General features: G+C 34.9%; 1 protein-coding gene across 2 annotated transcripts in view; it reads right to left on the bottom strand.

Moving 5' to 3' along the window:
- Positions 1–20,431, bottom strand: part of STIM2 (stromal interaction molecule 2) — a 136,951-nt gene that overhangs the window by 84,899 nt on the left and 31,621 nt on the right. For both annotated transcript variants that reach the window (XM_036019604.1, XM_036019598.1), the window contains exon 2: positions 967–1,097. In XM_036019604.1, coding sequence (XP_035875497.1) covers positions 967–1,097 — 131 coding nt within the window. The remainder of the gene's footprint in view (positions 1–966; positions 1,098–20,431) is intronic.

The following is a 20,431-nucleotide window of genomic DNA, read 5'->3' as shown; positions in this document are numbered from 1 at the left end:
CACTCGTATGTGGAATCTAATGAACAAACTGAACTAACAAGCAAAATAGAGACAGATTCATAGAGAGCAGGCTGACAGCTCTGGGAGGGGAGGGATTAGGGGGTTAGAAAGAGCAAGCAAAAAGGAAAAAGGACTCATGGGCATGGATTACAAGTGTGGTGGCTGTGGAGGTGTGGGGGCATAAGAGGAATAAATGGCAATGGAAAAATACAATAAAAATACTAAAAAGGAAGAAATAAAGCATGATGTTTTTGTACAATGGGTAAATATTATTATATAGGTAACCCCCCAAAAACCACATCTCCTGGTATTCATGCCCTATATAATCCTCTCCCACATGGACTCTGAACTTAGCCAAAACTTGCTTTAGCCAATTTGATATTAACAGGCACTGGCAAGCAGAGACATGATAAGCACTTTCACATGAGAACTTGTTTTCTTGGAACACTGTCACTTGGAAGCCAGCTGCCATACTGTAAGGAAGTCTGAGCTAAACTCCTAAATGATAAGAGGTCACATGGAGAGAGACTCTGAAGGATAAGAGGGCATCTTAAGTATTCCAGCCCCAGCAGAGCTCCCACCTGAGTGGAACTGCTGTAGGGACCCTCAGCCCCAACTCAGGGGTACAGAAAAGGTGTCAACTAAGTAGTCAACCCAGGAAATCGGAAGAAATAATAAAATGTTGCATTTTAAGCCATTAATTCTGTAGTGATGGAGTCAGAAAAAAATACATGTTGAGAAATCCAAGAACATGAGACTAAGGGTTCTTATAAAACTGAGTAAACTCAATATACACACAAAGAAAAAAATGGGAAAAAAACACATAAATACAAAGGGAAAAATTAAAATGTACAGAGAAAAACAAAAGATGTTGAAGGAGCTGAGTCATGTAACAAATAATGGGAAAATTTAATACTAAAACCTTGTTGTGTGTTACGAGAATACAAGAGAAATTTTTCCACCTACTTCATCACTTTCATCTACTTCAATTCCACCATCTTTGTCATCATCCATTTGTTTATGTATTGTTTGAAGAGCTTCCAGACTAAATCTATCTTCTTCTGTAAAGCATGGTGGACTCAGTGACATGCAGGGATCTGAAATAGAACAAAGAGCAATTACTAACTTGCCATACCAAACACAGGCAACAATTAGAAGGTATAAATGCAAGTGAAATAGGAGATTTTTTTTAAGATTTTATGTATTTATTTTTAGAGAGGGAAGGGAGAGAAAAAGAGAGAGAGAGAGAGAGAGAGAGAGAGAGAAACATCAATGTGCGGTTGCTGGGGGCCGTGGCCTGCAACCCAGGCATGTGCCCTGACTGGGAATCGAACCTGCAATGCTTTGGTTCGCAGCCTCCACTCAGTCCACTGAGCTACGCCAGCCAGGGTAGAAGGTATAATATTTTAAAAACCCAACAAATTAGATTTCAAACTAAGTCAAATTAAGAGGCTTTTAAAAGTCTAGCAGAGTATTCTTCAAATCAAAAGTATAATATATGAAAACAAATGACTAAAAATAAATCATTCAACTTAATTGATATTAGGCAACTACAACCAGGAATTATACCAGTGGTAACTTGAAGTTGTCTACATTCTTCCACATCTTTAATAATTTTCTTCTTATGCAACCCATTATATGTACCAATTATTCCCTACAAAAAAGATGAACTCCTCCTTAAAAAAAAAATCATGGACTGCAAGGTGCTATTTTTTTATATAAAACAGTTTAAATAAAATGTAAGTCCTAGGAAAATATCACAAAGAACACAAGAAAAGGAAATGTAGAATATTTATATGATCCTTAAAGACTTTTTTCCATTTATCTATTTAAGAGAATCCAAGAGTTAACCCATGACTTTTTTAAATACACAACTTCTAGATTCAACAAGAAAAAGCCACAATAAAAAAGACTGAAGTTTTAAAAATCTTGTTCCTGATGGCTCCCTTAATATACATTTATTGGTTAAAATTCTTCCTATGTGAAATATGTGAATCCTCACATTCAGGTTGTCAAAAACTATCAATTTAGAGAGACAGTGGGGTTTTTCGTGGTTTAAAATCAGATTGATAAAAATCATCTCTTGTGTACTAAACCAGTAAACCAAAATGGAAAAGTACTGACAAAACTTCATTCACACCCAATCTGGCTGGCTGGTTGTAGACTGACAAATTTCAGCTGCTTGCTTCTACCAGTTCACTAAAATAATATCCTTTTAAAATGTCTTCAGGATTATATGTATTCCAAAAGTAGTACAATGTTAAAATTTAAAGTGATTACCAGCATAATAGAGGGTTAGCCTCTAAAATAAAGTGAGTAGACTAGATGCTTACTTATTAAGAACTTATTTTAGGTATAATAAAACCTTAGGTAGATATTAGAAATATCTAATTCTGTGCTTAAAGGAGAAATGCAAGAAAATAAGCCAATGCTAGAGACCAACCAATAATTTTATTTTCTAAAATACAATGCAAATCAGTATTATGACCATGTTCCACTTACAGCCTGTTTTGGTGATTTAACATTTTTAATAGTTTTAATTCCAAATACAATTGTTATTTTGATAGTCTGGGACGGTAAAGAAACAGAAAAGGAAATTCTATAGAAATGGAAAATGCTATTATAAGTTATGTGACATATGCATATGTGTATACATAACATTTAAAAGTATGATCCAGATTTGCTAAATAAGAACTTACAGGCAAATAGTCAATTATGATCCCTAATTCACAAAACAACCAAGACCCTGATATGCCTACGAATTCAAACTCATTTGTAGTTAAGTGTAGTTAAGTGTAGTTAAGTGTACTTTGTGGATGCAAAATAAAAGACAAGTTCTCAGGTTTCATAACAACTCATTGTATAATGATCTGTGTAAAATGTGTTACTGCCTCCAGCAGACCTACTTTTCAAACACATTTTACTTTGATAGTAAATATATGAAGTGAAGTGTTGTTGCAACAAGTATATAAGGAAAGGGTCAGCAAAACTCACACTGGTTAAATAAGCTTTGTCAAACTCTCAAAAAGAAGTCAACAATGAGGACTGTACAACCCTTATAAAACTCTAAGAGAAAATTAGGAGGAACCTATGACCAGAACAAATTCATAAAAATAAAATTGGTAATTTTTAATTATTTAATAAACACTTAGCTAATAAAACATTAACTTTAAAGGTCTACTTCAGCATGTAACTTCTTCATGAAGTATTTCATAAATACCATCTCCTAGTGATTACTTCCTTCTCTGAACATCATTCCATCCACTGCACTAGATCCGCCTTGTGTCAGACGCTGAAAATACCACGGTGAACAACAGAGATGGAAATTCCTCATAAAACTTACATTCTAGTGGTGCAGGTAAGCATAACAAGGTAAACAAGCAGAAAGTGTAGCGTGTTAATAGTGGTATTACTACTACTAACAGAGAAAAACAAAGTAAAGAGCAGATATAAAATGCCAAGGGATTTGAAATTTTCAACTACATCTTTATTCTCAAACCATTCTACCAAAGTCCTCATTTAATGCTGTACTTTATTAATCTCTAATTACTTTATGAATCATTTTGCCCACACAATTAACTTACAAAGAGGGCTGGGACCACATTCTTCTTTTCTCAAATGTTCATAATATCTAAGACACATTGTTGGGCACCTGTGGGGCTTCTGTTAAATTAACTATCACACATTAACTAAAGTTCTGGCAACAAGGATTAGGAACTAAAGTGATAATAGGATTATCCAGTACTCAAAAAAGCTCACGAATACTAAAAAAGGTCTAATGAGAAAGAAGGCACATGGACACTACAGTAGGTTAGGTACCCCTGAGAACGTTAGCCCATTGGGTGTTGCCTAATACAGAATAGGCAAAAAAACTCAGAAGTTTTCTAGAGATGTCTTTGGGAGTTTGAAATGACGTGTGATTGATGACATTGGCAAGGATCAAAAAGCATGCCTGGAAAAAGAAGCAACCCTATGTTCAGTAGCACAAAAACAGCATGGAACATTCAGAGAAATGCAAGTGGTTAATATATCTGGAGTACAGAAAACACATGGAAAAGAGTTAAAAGATCAGGCAAGACACTGATAAGAGGCCAGATCTCTAAAAGTGATTTTCCACACTAAGAACTTTGATTTTTAATCCTGAAGACTCTAAGAAGTCCATCGATTTCAAGGAGAGGACTAACCATCAGATTTTTTGTAGACAGATCATTCTGGTGACAATAAAAGGATGGGCTGGTGGCAAGACTTGGAGGCACAGCTGTCACACAGCAAGCACTACAGTAATCCCAGCAACAGTCAACCGTCGTCCCTGCCTCCAAGGAACGCAGGAGGGAAATGATTGAAGACTGCTCTAGGGTTTGGTGTTTTTGCCAAGTTCAAGTAGCAGAAAGAAAGAAAGCCAGGAGTTGGGGATATGGCAAGAGTAATTCATTTCTCCACGTAAAATTTTATCTCCTTCTGGTACAATGACTTAAGGCCTACAAATCTAATTTAGGATAGTTGGGAACTCCAGTATCTGTTTTAAAGTCTTCTACATTTCTTTCTCAGTTGTTTCTCTTCGAGGTTAATTCAGCACAAGTAATCATTTTAACTCAAATTACTGACCTAAATTTCTTTTAAAGTAGTATTATGAGCCATTAGGAAAGATCCATGCCTATAATGAATGAGCTACAAGGACAGGTTACGAGGACAATGGCAAAAATAGCAAAATCGTTGCCCTTTGCCACCATCTCATAGACATCTACCTTAGCTACCCAAAATGCACCAGTGCACGTCACATACTCCATAACAAAACATGTGTCTCCACTAAACAGATTTCATTTGTTCACTTAAACATGATATGGAGTGCCTGTAATGGGCCAGGCCCTCTGGCTGGTGTGGGGCACCCAATATGACAACTAAGACAAATTTCTTCCCTCAGTGCCCTCACCTTGTATTAAATGCAACATGGTGTGACATTATCTTTTCAGTATTATACTCTGAGCATTCCTGTCTTTTCTCAGGTATTTTAATAAATACTATTATATGTAATTAAGTAAAATAATACTTGAAGATATAAATTCATTAAAATATATTACAAAAATTAGGCATGTCTGTGTGTGTAAGTATAAAATTGTTAAGCTAGTGGGACTTCATGGAAATTAAATGTCCAAGGAGCTACTATGATTATGCCACTCTCCAAGCATTTAGCAGAACTCACTAGCAGTTAAGAGACTCACAGAGATGTGGGTGGGACAGTGTTACATTTGTGTAAAAGAGATTCAGGTAGCTGCAGAATGTGGATTTAAGAAATGCACACTAGAGAAAGGGAGATATTTTATTATCCCAAGCAACAAGGTCTAAGCTAAAGCTATGCTAATAAGGTGAGATGGAAGGGGCAGATTACAAAAATAATTACAAGATAGGGTTTACTAATTCCTAGACTTTTCATTCATTCCACTATAGTATGCAGCATCCACTAAATAGAGATGTCATTGTTCAGGAAAAGAACTTATTCATTATCAAGCAAAAAGATAACTATCATTTTCCTTTGTAGTTTGTAATTTTAGACAAAGACACATCTAGATATATAAATGAAATTTCTGATTGATTAGATACTAAAAACTAAATGCATATTATTTTAAACTTTTTTTGACCTCGTTAACAACAGGAAGACTGTTCTTAGAGACAATCCAAGAAACTCCACCTACCACATGACAGATTGGAACACTGCAACAGCTTCCCTTCCAGCTCAAGATATGAGGAAAAGACAAGATGCAGCGTGGCATCAAATTGGTAGAAATTTGCCTAGGAGGACATGTTGTCAAAAAGACTGACAATACTGCATTCTTCCTGTCTGCAGAACTCAATCAGAAATTTCTAAGAAATTATTTAGAATGATCAAGAATGGAATAAAAGAAGTCATTCACAAAACAATGTTCATCATTTTGAGTAATATTAGTTTTGCTTCCTGAAGTCATATGACTGTAAATTAAGTCTTAATTACATTATTACCATAATCTAGGCATAAATTCCACTTCCATCTAAAGTTCAATGGATTTGCCCTGGCGGGCGTAGCTCAGGGGATTGAGCACGGGCTGCGAACCAAAGTGTCGCAGGTTCAATTCCCAGTCAGGGCACATGCCTGGGTTGCAGGCCATGACCCCCAGCAACTGCACATTGATGTTTCTCTCTCTCTCTCTCTCTCTCTCTCTCTCTCTCTCTCTCTCTCTCTCTCTCTCTCTCTCCCTCTCTCCCTCCCTTCCCTCTCTAAAAAAAATAAAATCTTAAAAAAAAATAAAGTTCAATGAATTTGTGACTAAAAGACATCATTATTACCCTAAATGTGGCTACACTCTTAACAATGAAGAGCAAGTTCTTTCCAGATCAGCAATCCAAAGATGATAAGAACTGAATCTATTTTCTAAACACAAACTTTTAGATCTCAGTATTTTTGACGAGAAGAAATAAATGAGAACATCTGTATATTCTTTAATTTTTGAAAGCTCAAATCCAATTCCCTCCTTTCCGTATCTCCACTCCTGACACTAATGACAACCTCATCACTTCTCCCACAGCTTTCCTGTAGGTCTCCCTAATGCTGAGTACATCTGCACTACAAATATATTGCCTTTTATGGCCATCTTATCTTTGTAAGAACATGAAGCTGGTCACATCATCCCTCCTGCTAAAATCCTTCAGTACCTCCCAATCCCCCAAAGGACAAAGTCCGGTCTCCACAGCACAAAATACAAGATGCGTTCTGATCCCTTAAGAATCAGTTCACCAGTGATTCACCTCTATAAAGTCTTCCTGACCTTCCTAATAGTTAGATGCTTCCTATTCTCCACTCTTACAGCACGTCGTGCATAACTACTATAATTGCAAGTCACTGTTTACCTATCAACCCACATTCTCCCCAAACAACCTCACCACCACCAACTTGGGAGTCAGACATGAGCTCAAATCTCAATTTCATTATTTACTAACCATGTAATCTTCAGCAAGCCTCTTAACATCTTTGGTTCTTAAGTTTCCTCAGCTGCAAAATTAGCATAAAATATGCACCCTCATGCTTTCCTATGAATAGCAATGAAAAAATATAAATAAAAATAACACATAGTTCTAGAAAACCTATAGAACTGTAGTGCAGCTAATAACACCCATAAAACCTAAAACCTAAAGAAAAAAAAACCCTAACATTTATTATATAAAGGAACTAAACTTTCTCTATGGTGGGTACAAATTCCACCTTTGTGATGAAACTACATGTTCAGATGATCCCTGACTTTTGATGGTTTGACTTATAATTTTTCAACTTGATGATGATGTGAGAGCATTATGCATTCGGTATAACCTGTACTTCGAATTTTGATCTTTTCCGGGTCTAGCAATATGCAGTATGATACTCTCTTGTGATACTGGGCACTGGCAGCAAGCCTCAGCTCCCAGTCGGCCACAAAATCACAAGGGTGAACAACTGATACTCTACAGTATACTGTGATTTCCAGCATTTTTTTGGATATTGTTTTTTGTGTTTTCAAATCCCATCATGTCTACAAAACACCTGTGTCTCCTCATGCTGGTGAGAAGAGGAAGGCAATTACTCTTGAGATGAAATTCAAGATAACTGCACAACTGTAGGCTAATGGAAGTGTTCTAATCATGCTTAAGGTAGGCTAGACTAAGCAATGACTTTTGATGGGTTAAATACACCAAATGCATTTCTGACTTATAATATTTTCAACCTACAATAAGTTTATTAAGACATGACCCTGTTGTAAGTGAAGGAGCATCTGTAATGAGCTTTATTCTTTTTTAAAGTCCTGTTTTTCAGAGAAAAAAATATCACAAGCTTATACAACAGCTGAAGTAACATTAAATCTTATCTTCACATGTATAGCCATACTTAATCTCACAAAATAGATTTAAAAAATAACACGAGAAAAAAACTGACATTTTATAATGATAAGTATTCACAGAACTAAAGGGAGAAAAAGACCAAAACAAAATCATAGTTGGAGACATTAATACTCCATTGACAACTCTAGATAGACCTTCCAAACAGAGAATCAGTGAAGAAATATCGGCCTTAAGTGCCGCATTAGACCAAATGGAAATATATCCCAGATCATCAGATTATACATTCGTCTCCAGTGCACCATGGAATATTCTCAAGGATAGACCATATGTTGGGTCACAAAACTAGCCTCAACAAATTCAAGAAGACTGAAATTATACCAAGCATATTCTCTGACCACAATGCTTTGAAATTAGAAATCAACTACAAAAAAAGGAAGTAAAGAACCCATAAATTTATGGAGATTAAACAACGCACTACTAAAAAAATGACTGGGTCAAAGTAAGAAATAAAAGGTGAGATCTAAAGATATAGAGAGACAAATGAGAACAACTATATGACATGTCAAAACTTCTGGGATGCAGCAAAAGCAGTAAAAAGAGGGAAGTTTATATAGTTACAGGTCTATCTCAAGAAACCAGAGAAATGCCAAGTAAACAACTTAACATTACATCTTACAGAACTAGAAAAAGAAGAACAAAGCAACCCAAAGTCAGCAGAAGAAAATAATAAAAATCAGAGCAGAATACAATGAAATAGAAACAAAAAGACTATATAAAAAATTAATACAACAAAGATCTGGTTCTTTGAAAAGATTAATAAAACTGACAAACCTGTCTAGAGTCACTAAGGAAAAGAGAAAATAGGCCCAAATGAACAAAATCAGAAATGAAAGAGAAGTTACCACAGACACCACTGATACACAAAGGATCATACTAGAATACTATGAAAGACTATATGACACTAAATTCAATAGCCTAGAAGAAATGGATAAATTCCTAGAAATATATAACCTTGCTAGACTGAATAATGAACAATGAGAAAATCTAAATAGCCCAATCAACAGTGAGGACACTGAAACAACCATCAAGACCCACCCAAAAAATAAAAGTCCAGGGCCAGATGGCTTCACTAGTGAATTCTACCAAACATTCAAAGAAGATCTGAAACCAATCCTTCTCAAACTCCTCCAAAAAACTGAAGAAGAGGCAATACTTCCTAACATATTTTATGAGGCCAAAATAACCCTGATATGAAAACCTAGCCAGGAAACACACAAAAAAGTACAGACCAATATCTCTGATGAATACAATCAAGAATCCTTAACAAAATACTAGTAAATCAAATACAACAATACATTTTAAAAAATAACACATCATGATCAAGTGGGGTTCATTCTGGGGCACCAGGATAGTTCAATACATGCAAATCAATCAATGTAATACACCACAATAAAAGAACAAAGGCTAAAAATCAGATGATCTTATCAACAGAAGAAAAAGTATGATAAGATACAACATTCACTTATGATTAAAACACTCAATAAAACAGGTATTGAAGGAAAGTACCTAAACATGATAAAGACCATATATGACAAGACAAGGATGCCCACTCTCACCACTCTTCTTCAACACATTGCTGGAAGTCCTAGCCAGAGCTAGAATGAAATCAAAGGCAAGAGAATAAAACAAAGGACATCCAAATTGGGGAGGAAGAAGCAGAAGTCTCACCTTTTGCAGATGACATGAATCAGTACAAAGAAAACCCTAAAAACACCAAAAAACTATTATAAACAATAAACAAATACAACAAGTTTCAGGATACAAAATCAATGCACAAAAACCCACTGCTTTACTGTATACTAACAACAAAACTTCAGAAAAAAATGGAAAAAAAATCCTTTTGCAATTGCAACCAAAAGAATAAAATACCTAAGAATAAACTTAACAAAGGATGTGAAAGACCTATATACTGAAAACTACAAAGTATTAATAAGAGATTGAAAAAGATACAAGAAAATGGAACGATATTCATATTTATGGATTAGAAAAATCAACATAGTTAAAATGGCTATATTACTAAAGATTTAATGCAACCACAATCAAAATCCCAATGGCAATTTTTAAAGAAATATAGTGAAAATATCATCAAATTTGTATGCAACCATGAAAGACCCCAAATAGCCAAAGCAATCCTGAGAAGAGAACGAAACCAGAATTATCACACTACCTGACTTCAAATTATCCTGCGCAGCTACAATAATCAAAACAGCATGGTACTGGCAGAGAAACAGACACACAGGTCAATGGAACAGAATTGAGAGCCTGGTAATAAAACAAGATGTATATGGGTAGATAATTTTCGACAAAAGAGTCAAAAACACACAATGAAAAGATTCTTCAATAAATGGTGCTAGGAAAATTGGAAAGCCACATCCAAAAGAATGAAAGTTACAGTTTGTCCCCATATACAAAAATTAATTCAAAATGGATCAAAGACCTAAATATGAGATCTGAAACAACAAATTACACAGAAGAAAACATAGGTACTAAACTTATGGACCTTGGTTACAGAGCACATTTTATAAATTTGACCCCAAGGGAAGGGAAGTAAAGGCAAAAATAAATGAATGCTACTATAACAAACTAAACAGCTTCTGCACAGCAAAAGAAACTGACCACAAGACAAAAAGGCAATGGACCAAATGGGAGATGATATTTGCAAACAACAGCTCCAACAAGGGGTAACTCATAAAACTAAACACCAAATGATCCAATTAAAAAATGGGCAGAAGACCTGAACAGATACTTCCCCCAAAAAGACATACAAATGGCCAAAAGCTATATGAAAAGATGTTCAACTTCACTAGCTATTATGAAAATGTAAATCAAAACTACAATGAGATACCACCTCACACCTGTTAGAATGGCTATTATCAGTAAGACAAGTATCATAATAACAAGTGTGGAAGAGGTTATAGAGAAAAGGGAACCCCCATTTATTGCTGGTGGAAATGTAGACGGGTACAGCCACTGTGGAAAACAATCTGGCAGTTCCTCAAGAAATTAATAGAGTTACCATATGATCCAGAAATCCCTCTCCTGGATATCTACCAAAAAAATTCCAGAACATGATTTGCAAAGATATATGCACCCCTGTGTTCACTGTGGCATTATTCATGGTGGCCAAGACATGGAGACAACCAAAGTCCAGTCTTTCAACAGAGGACTGGATAAAGAAATGTGGTACATATATACAATGGAGTACTGCTCAGCCATAAGGAAAGATGAAATACTGCCGTTTGCAACAAAATGGATGAACCCTGACAATATTATGCTAAGTGAAATAATCACTCAGAAAAATTTAAGAACTTTATGATTTCACTCACATTTGAAAACTGAAACTCATAGGCACAGCAGTATGGTGGTTACCAAAGGGAAATGAGTGGGAGGGGTCACAGGGAGGAGGGCACCTAATATAGGGTGAGGAAGATGGTCTGACTTTGGGTGGTGGGCACAAAGGCAACATACAGATCTCTTTTTTTTAATAATTTTTTTAAGATTTTATTTATTTCTTTTTAGAGAGAGAAGGGAGGGGGAGAGAGAGAAAACACCAATGTGCGGTTGCTGGGGGTCACGGCCTGCAACCCAGGCATGCACCCTGACTGGGAATCAAACCTGCGACACTTTGGTTCACAGCCCGCTCTCAATCCACTAAGCTATGCCAGCCAGGGTGCAATATACAGATCTTATATCATAGAAATGTACACTTGAAATCTATATGATCCTATTAATGTCACACCAATAAATTTAACAAAAAAAGTTTACATCTTATTTTCAACTTTAAACCAACAAAATTTAATTCACTTTTTATAAATTCTTATTGAATCCTCATAGAAATTAGTAAAAAATAGTAAAAAACAGCCTCAGTTCTCAGAAACTTTTTATTCAAAATAACTTCACAAATCTAGCATTTGAAGCTGTTACCTGAAAAAAATACAAATGGGATTAAAATGACTTAAGTAAACATTTTACAAACTTATCTAAAACATGGGATACATATTTTCCACAAAAGTGTTTGGGATTTTTTTAACTGCCTCAGCCAATCTGGGTTCCCCCTTCAATGCGTCCCTGTGTGTCTCATCATTTCACAGGAAACAAACTTCCTCGGAGAGGAAGGGGAAGAAGGGAAGGAAAAAAGAAAATCTTAAATGAGAGAAGACAATAGAACTGGAGGTAAAGATTAGTAATTGAAATATGTGTGACACCTTACGGAGGGGAAGGAGTGAGGAGCCTAGGAGTGGGGTACAGTCTGGGGTCCCCAGTATACAGCAGTGAGAAAGAGGGGAAAGAAGTTCCCCCCCGTCCCCGAGGATAGGACATCACAAATACTATACAATATAGTGAATCTTCAAAGCTCAAACAATAACAGAACTTTCTACTAGTATTATCAACGTAAAAACTTGAAACTACTTTTCCATATTTAGAAAAAATAAGACTATATTTACAGAAAATAAGAAAAATAAAGAGGCAAGTTAGATTCCAAGGAACCGCCTTTTACAAGCACAATTAGCTTGAAAGTTTTCATGTTAAATATAAGTTAAGATTTACTAAAATTACACTGAAACAATGGTTTTTACAGTAAAATTTCAATTGAATTTCAAGTACAAAGTTATGTAGCAACCACACAGGGCCTTACTTCTTACTGTATTAGATGAATTTTAATCCCTGAAAAGTATAACAAGTCTCTCTTTGTCTAAATTCTGGGGAAAAAAAATTCAATAACTACTTTGACAGCAGTTTTAATTACTGGTAACTTAAGAAACTAAAGTCTTAAAATTCCTTTTTCTCCCTAATGTCACATGTACTTTTCTACCCAGCCTCTAGGGAATGATACACTCAGCTATGTTCCTAAAGAAGTCAAAGTTTCTCACAAGTACCTAGTATTTAATTTGAATAAAAGCAAAACAGAAAAAGCACAGTGGTCCGGGAAGCAGGAAGTCTGGGCTGTGCAGTCGGCTCTGTACACACCATACACTAGCAGCTTCCATTTCCTATAAAATGAACGGGCTCAAACAGATCACAAAGGTTCCTTCTAACTCACCAACTTTTACTATCTTTAACACCTTTCACTTATGTAATTTATAGTTTATAAAGCACTTCTCAGTTTATCCTCTTGAAAACTATGTTAAACAGGTATTTTTTAAAAGTGAGGAATGTGAAGCCTAGAAAATAAGAAATACACACAAGATACTAACTGGCAGAGCCAAAAGCTGAACTTGGACATCTAACACTATGTCCTCTTAAACACTCCTTAAAAATTCATTATTTAGAAAGCTTACTAACTTAAGAAGCTTAAAACATAAATGTAAACAACAGTATTAAATACAGGGTATAGTAAAATAGGTTTACAGTTACTCGTATGGAAAATAATATAATAATTAAGTAATAATACAAGAATAAACTTTTTTGTGTACTCACAACTGAAAACCTACTTTTACCCTACCCTGAATAATAAAAAACCTATTTCTTTAAATATAATTGTATTCAATACAATTTATAATTGTGTTCAATATAATTTGTAATTATTTACACAAAAATATGTTGGATATACCTCAAAAAATAAAGACAAAAGAACTTCACTCAAACCCTTCAGTAAAATATATTAATTGATGGCTGAATTTTACTTACAATTGCTAGCTTGTCAACATAGGAAGGTACTACTTTTACCTTACATTCTTCAAAGAACTAAAATCTAAACCACCTGGCAAGTTTTCCCACAAAGAAAATTCAAGGCCCAGATGGCTTTATTAGTGAGTTCTAGCAAAAATCAAGGAAAAAGGAATTCCACTATTAACAGAAACTTTCACAGAGAATAACAGAAAGAGGCACTTCCTTAACTTGTTTTATGAGGGTGGTTCAACACTAGTACCAAAACCAAGGAAACAGTACTGAAAGTGAAAATTATAAAGCCAGTCTCACTTGTGAAAATAAACGTAAAAGTCTAAAATTATTGTCAAATTAAACTCAACAAACTGCAAAAAATATAACACACCATGACAAAGTTGAGTTTATCGTAGAACTGGAAGATTGGTTCAACATTAGAAAATCACTTCGTGTAATTCACATTATCATATTAAAGGTAGAACACTCCCATGATCATGGGAAAGGTGCAGAAAAGTATTCCATAAAATCAAATATTAAAGCATGACGAAATGTACAGGAATATAAGGAAACATTCTTAATCTGATTCTTAATAGTGAAATATTGAAAGCATTGCCTCTGAGGTAAGGAACAAGAACAGGGTTGCAGCATCTCATTTCTATTCAAATAGTAATACAGTTCCATACTACTACAGTAAGGAAAAAAGTAAAGGTATAAAAATTTAAAAGGCAAAATAAAAAAATGCTGTCTGCAGAGGATAAAACCTAAAAATAAATGTAAAGGAATAAGAATTTGATAAGGTTGCTGAATTTAACAGACCAATGGGCAAAAATCAATTACGTTTCTAAATACCTACAGGTAGAAAACAAAACTTTAAAGAAAATGTTATTGGAAAGCATAACATGCCTTTTTAAAAAAAAATCCACAAATTCGAAATGACTTACAAAGAAAATGATTGGTGTCTTCTATAGATTGCTTTCATTACTCTCAGAACTGATCAATAAAGGGGAGTGAATGGAACTGAGCATTTTTACTGCCTTTCCTGTATGAATATATCTCACAAAAACCAAAGAGTTGATAAATGGTAACAGTCCAACAGAAAAATGCAGGAATAACTAAACTGGAAAATCACCATTCTGCAATCCCAAATGAAATTTGGATCTAGGCAACAATCATCAATAAAAGCCATAACCATAGGTAATAGATTAATGGAAAATTTTTTAAAGTAAGGATGGGGTTGAAAATACCTGAAACAACTGAACGCACCTAGCAGTCCAAAACTGGAACCACCAAACATTATGTGCCTCGTGACGTGATGCAACAGGAAGTACACATGAGGTACTCTTGTCTAAACACCTGAACCAAATTTAACCAAGCCACTAAATCTTTCTAACAGTTTAAAAGAAACAGGGTACAGAACAAGTTAAATGAAAGAAGAAAAGAATCGGCCAAATCCAAATTAATCTAGAAGACAAATGACCCAATTTGTAGGACAAAATCCACTGCCTGGGGAAAGAAAAGGAGGAAGTGCTGTCAAAAAGAGTGCATAACTAAATGATCTAATGTGAATTCTGATTCAGACCACTTTTAAAAATACATCTTTGAGAAAGAAATGTAAATATGGACTAAGCATATTAGATATCTATTACCTATATACTACATATATAGTGATTATAAATATATACTATTACTATAATGTATAAAGTATATACTAATATTATCAGGTGTATTGGACAGTAATTAATTATGTTAAATTATGATAATATCCTGGTGGTTATAGTGTTCAAAGGTCCTTATAAGATGGAAATGACGTATTTACAAGTGAAATGATACCTAAGTACCTGATTTGCTCTGAAATACTGAAAAAAAAAAAACAAAAAGCAAAATGTGGTAACTGCTGAAGTTCAATAATGAATTCATTATACTACTGTATCAACTTTTGTATTTATTGGAAAATGTCTATCAAAAAGCCCATTCGAAACCCAGTTACAAAATGAGCAGACATGAATAAAGATCTAGAGATGGCAGATAAACACATGAAATGATGTTCAGCATTGCTAGCCATGAGAGAAATGCAAATTAAAATCACAATGTGATTCTACCACATATCTATTATAATAGTCAAAGTAAAAAATACTAACAGAACCAAATGCGGACAAGGATACAGAGAAACTGTTCTTCTCACACTTCTCTGGTAAGAATCTAAAATGGTACAGCCACTCTGGAAATCAGTCTTGCAATTTCTTAAAAAGTTAAACATATACTTATCATATGGCTCAAGAATTTCATTTCTGGACCTTTATTCTAGACAAAAGTAAACATGTTCACATGAAATCCTAAACATAAATGTTTATAGGGATTTCATTTTTAATAGGTCCAAACTGGAAACAACCCAAATGTCATTCAATGGGTAAATGGCTAAACAAACTGTGGTACGTCCATAAAAATGAACACAACTCAGCAATAAAAAGGAATAAACTACAGTTACATTCCACAATTTGAATGGATCTTAAGGACATTATACTAAATGAAAAGGGCCAATCTCAAAAAGTTACATAATCTAGGATTCCATTTATGAGCGTAGTCACAGCGTGAAGGCACAAGTGAAGGTATGAACAGTGGCTGCCAACAATTGAGGTAGGGTGTTGCTACACAGGGAGAGTACAAGAGAATTCCTTTGTGATGACAAAGCAATTCTGTGCCTTGAATGTAGTGGTTATATGCATCTATCCACAGAATTACACACAAAGACATATCAAGATTTCAAAATTAATGCATATAAAAACTGATAAAACTACAACATATTACAGTTAAGAAGCCTATAGTCTGCCTAACTGTGATACGTTATTATCAGTTTCCTGGTTTTGATAAGTACTATATTTATACAAGATGTCACTGTTGGGGGAACCTTCCAATTTCTAGATTGGGTGACTCAATATCAGGATGGATACACATGATCTCTCTCTGTAAAAGTTTTATAATCCAGGTGTAAAGAAGAATCAAGGCATCATTTGGTATGAGGAACTGAAGTTTTCATGCATGGACCACAGTGCAATAGGCAGAATCCTCAGATGGCTCCCAAAACTCCTGCTCCTTGGAATATGTATATACCCTGTATGATCCAATTCTCTTGGATGTGAGGATCTGTAAACAATGATGAGATACCACTACCATGATTATGTTACATTACATGACACAAAGGATTTTTGAGGATATAATTAAGGTCTGCAACCAGCTGACCCTGAGTTCACTTCAAAGTCCTGGGTGGGCACAATTTCATCCAGTGAGCCCTTGAAAGAACTCAAGGAAACACGAAGTGTAAGAGAGATTCACCCACTGGCCTAGAAGGAGCAAACTGCCATATTGTGCAGAAGGCAACAATCGGCCAAAAAAGCACCAAGAGATCAAGCCCCTCAGTACTGTAACTGCAAGGCACTGAATTCTGCCAACAACCTGAAGGAGACTGGAAGAGCACTCCAACCTCCAGATAAAAATTCAGCCCAACCAGTACATTGATTACAGCCTCCTGAGACTCTTTAACAGAGTACTCAGGTAGGCCATGCCAAGACCCCTGACCAACAGAAACTCTAAGATAATAAATATGTGTTGTTTTAAGCAGCTGAGTTTGTGAGAATTTAATACTGAGTTTAATGATTATTTATCAAACATGCTTACAAAGAGAATGACTTTGGGAAAATGAATAAAGCCAAAAACAGATTCACTTACTTTTTCATACTAATTCAAAATTTGTCTGAACCCTAGGTCCTCATTTTCTGGGTCAAAGTTTCATCAGAACAAACTATTAGAAGAGGTCCATAGTTTGAGATTACAAATCTCTATTTAGCCTCACAAATGACAGAGCAAGGTGGTTACTTAAAACCAATGAAACACAGTTAGTGCCAAATTCCTGTTATTTGTTTTTCTCCTCCCTAGTGGGTTTTCAAAACCTGGCACAAGATAAAACTCTTGCCTCTTCCTAACCATACCAAAAAAAAAAAAAAAAAAAACACAAAAAACAAAAAAATCTCAGAGAAAGAAAGGATTATTTACAAGTTCACACTTCTTGAGGTACAAAAAATTCTCAGTCACAAATCTATGATAATACCTGTTTGCCCAAAGAGTGGGAATTGATAATCCCATTTTAAAATTTTAAAAATTTGAATATTCTTTTTAAAAGAAGGGGATAAAACATAAGAGTGCCTAAGAATAAATACAACAGTGTGCAAGACCTCCAGGGGGAAAATTATAAAATAGTATAAGAGCCATTAAAATATACTTTATCCCCAGCTGGTATGGCTCAGTGGATTGAGCACTGGCCTATGAACCAAAGTGTTGCCAGTTCAATTCCCAGTCAGGGCACATGTCTGGGTTGCAGGCCAGGTCTCCAGTTGGGGGTGCTGGAGAGGCAACCAATCAATGTTTCTCTAGCACACTAATGTTTTTCTCCCTCTCTCCTTCCCTACCCCTCTCTCTAAAAATAATAATGAAATGAAATGAAATGAAATGAAATGAAATGAAATGAAATGAAAGTTTACTTTCATTTAATGAAAATTAACTTTGAAATGGAGATAAATACCAATTTTTTATATTGGGTGATTCCATGCTATAAAGATGTCAGTCATGTCCAAATCAATTTGAAAGAATCAATGTATTTCCATTCATATTTACAAAAACTTTTCCCCCAGAGATGACAAGCTGATTGTAAAATTTATATGAATATGCAAAGAACAAAAAATAGCCAGATTCCTGAAAAAGAACCAAGTAAGAAAACTTGCTATTAAAACTATTAAGATATAAGATGACAGTAACTTAAAAACACTGCGAGTATTGTCAAAACAAAAGACAAACTAGTGAGGAAAAAACGAAGAGCTCAGAAACAGGTCCACACACAGACAGACACTAAAAGAATTAGCAATGCAAATTGTGGGGAAAAGCCAAACTTGTTAAATAAATGGTTCTAGAATTAGCTGAGCATCCACATATAGAAAAAAGAAGAAAAAAATCAGACTTGATTCTCACAAAACATACAAAACTCAATTCCTAGCAAAAGAAAAGCCTAAATTTGAAATACAAACTATACAGCTTTTAGAAGATAGTGTAGGATATCATTAGGGTAGGGAAGGATGTCTTAACTAAGACACAAAAAGCATTAAACAGTAAACTAAAAAGCCCGGTTAATTTAACAATACTAACATGAAGAACTTCTGTTTATTAACACACCATAAAGTAAATAAAAAGACATGCCACAAGTTGAAAAGAGGTACTGCAACTGTAACCAATGGACAGAAATATTAAAAATTACAAAAATACTTAGTAACTAAAAGATAGAAATATAAAGAATTTCAAATATACTCTTGGTTTGTACTATTGGTGTACTATTAGTGTACTTGGTTATACTATTTGGTGTAGCCAAATTGGTTATAAATATATTTTGTAACCAAAATACAGAAATACAAAGAAATACAAATACCCTATAAGGAAAAAAAGAACCAACCCAAGAGAAAAACAGACAGCAGACTTGAACAATCTCCAAAAGAAGGAATCCAAATAACCAATAATATGAAATGATGCTCAATTTCAATAATAATGGGCAAATTAAACTCACAAGAAGATACCATTATATGTCCACCGGAGCAATTTTTTAAGTGTATCATACCAATGTTGGTGATGCTGGGAAGTAACTGATACACCTCCTTTGGCAAGTAATTGGGCATTACTAAATAAAGTTGATGCCATCCTATCCAGCAACCTCTTTGGTTACATACCCTTGAGAAACTCACAGAGATGTACCAGACACAGAAGCATTTTTCATAAAAGTTTCACCAAAACTAGGAATAAAATTTTATTAGAAAAATTGACTAAACTGTATTCAAAACTAGAACATAGCAATAAAATGAATCCACTGCAGCACATACAACAAAAGGAGCAAAACACTTTTCTTGAGCAAAAGCAAGAGATAAAAAAGTACATACAATGATTCTATTAACATACAGTTCAAGACAAAATTAAATAATATTATCTAGGTATACATACACAAATGGTAAAAGTAAAAAGGAAAGGAAGGAAATAATTATCACAAAAGTAATAATACTTTGGGCAGTAAGAAAAGTTGTCATTAAGGGGAACATGGTCCTTGCTGGGGTGGCTCAGTGGACTAGTGAGGGAAAAACGAAGAGCTCAGAAACAGGTCCACACACAGACAGACACTATAAGAATTAGCAATGCAAATTGTGGGGAAAATTTGCACTGGCCTACGAACCAAAGGGTCGTCAGTGTGACTCCCAGGCTAGGGCACAAGCCTGGGTTGCGGTAGAGGTCCCCAGTAGGAGGCAAGCAAGAGGCAACCACATATTGGTATTTCTCTCCCTCTCTTTCCCCCTCCCTTCCCCTCTCTCTAAAAATAAATAAAATCTTTTTTTTAAAAAACTTCTTTTAAAGAAAAAATGATGAAGAACATGGGGGAGGGAATTTCTGGGGACGTTGGTAAAGTTCTATTTCTTGATTTGATGGTGGTCAAGGTGACATTTCAGCCTGCCCTACAAATTTCAAGCTTTCTAGCCCCCGCAATCTCATGAGGTAAATTCTTTTAAAGAAATCTCATGTTATATATGAGTGTATATATCTTTTTGTATGTGTGTGTATGTGTATATATACACATACATATGGGGTATATATACACACACACATACACACTCTGTTTCTCTGAGGAGTTCTGACTGATACTGATTTGTGTACCAAGGGTAGTTCTAGAAGGAAATAATTTTAAAGATGAGTTTTCTGAAGCAGTTTCTAAAACTGGTTTTCTACTCTGTTTATATTTAAAAACATTAATGACTTCATTTCCAGTAAAGAGGTAAAGAAGGGACTGGCAGTCCATGGCATGATACAGTAGTAAGAATATACAAAATGCAACCACAAGTACACCTAA

This window comes from Phyllostomus discolor, chromosome 1, assembly GCF_004126475.2.
Source record: "Phyllostomus discolor isolate MPI-MPIP mPhyDis1 chromosome 1, mPhyDis1.pri.v3, whole genome shotgun sequence".
NCBI lineage: Eukaryota > Metazoa > Chordata > Mammalia > Chiroptera > Phyllostomidae > Phyllostomus > Phyllostomus discolor.
This window is presented reverse-complemented; position numbering and strand designations above follow the sequence as displayed.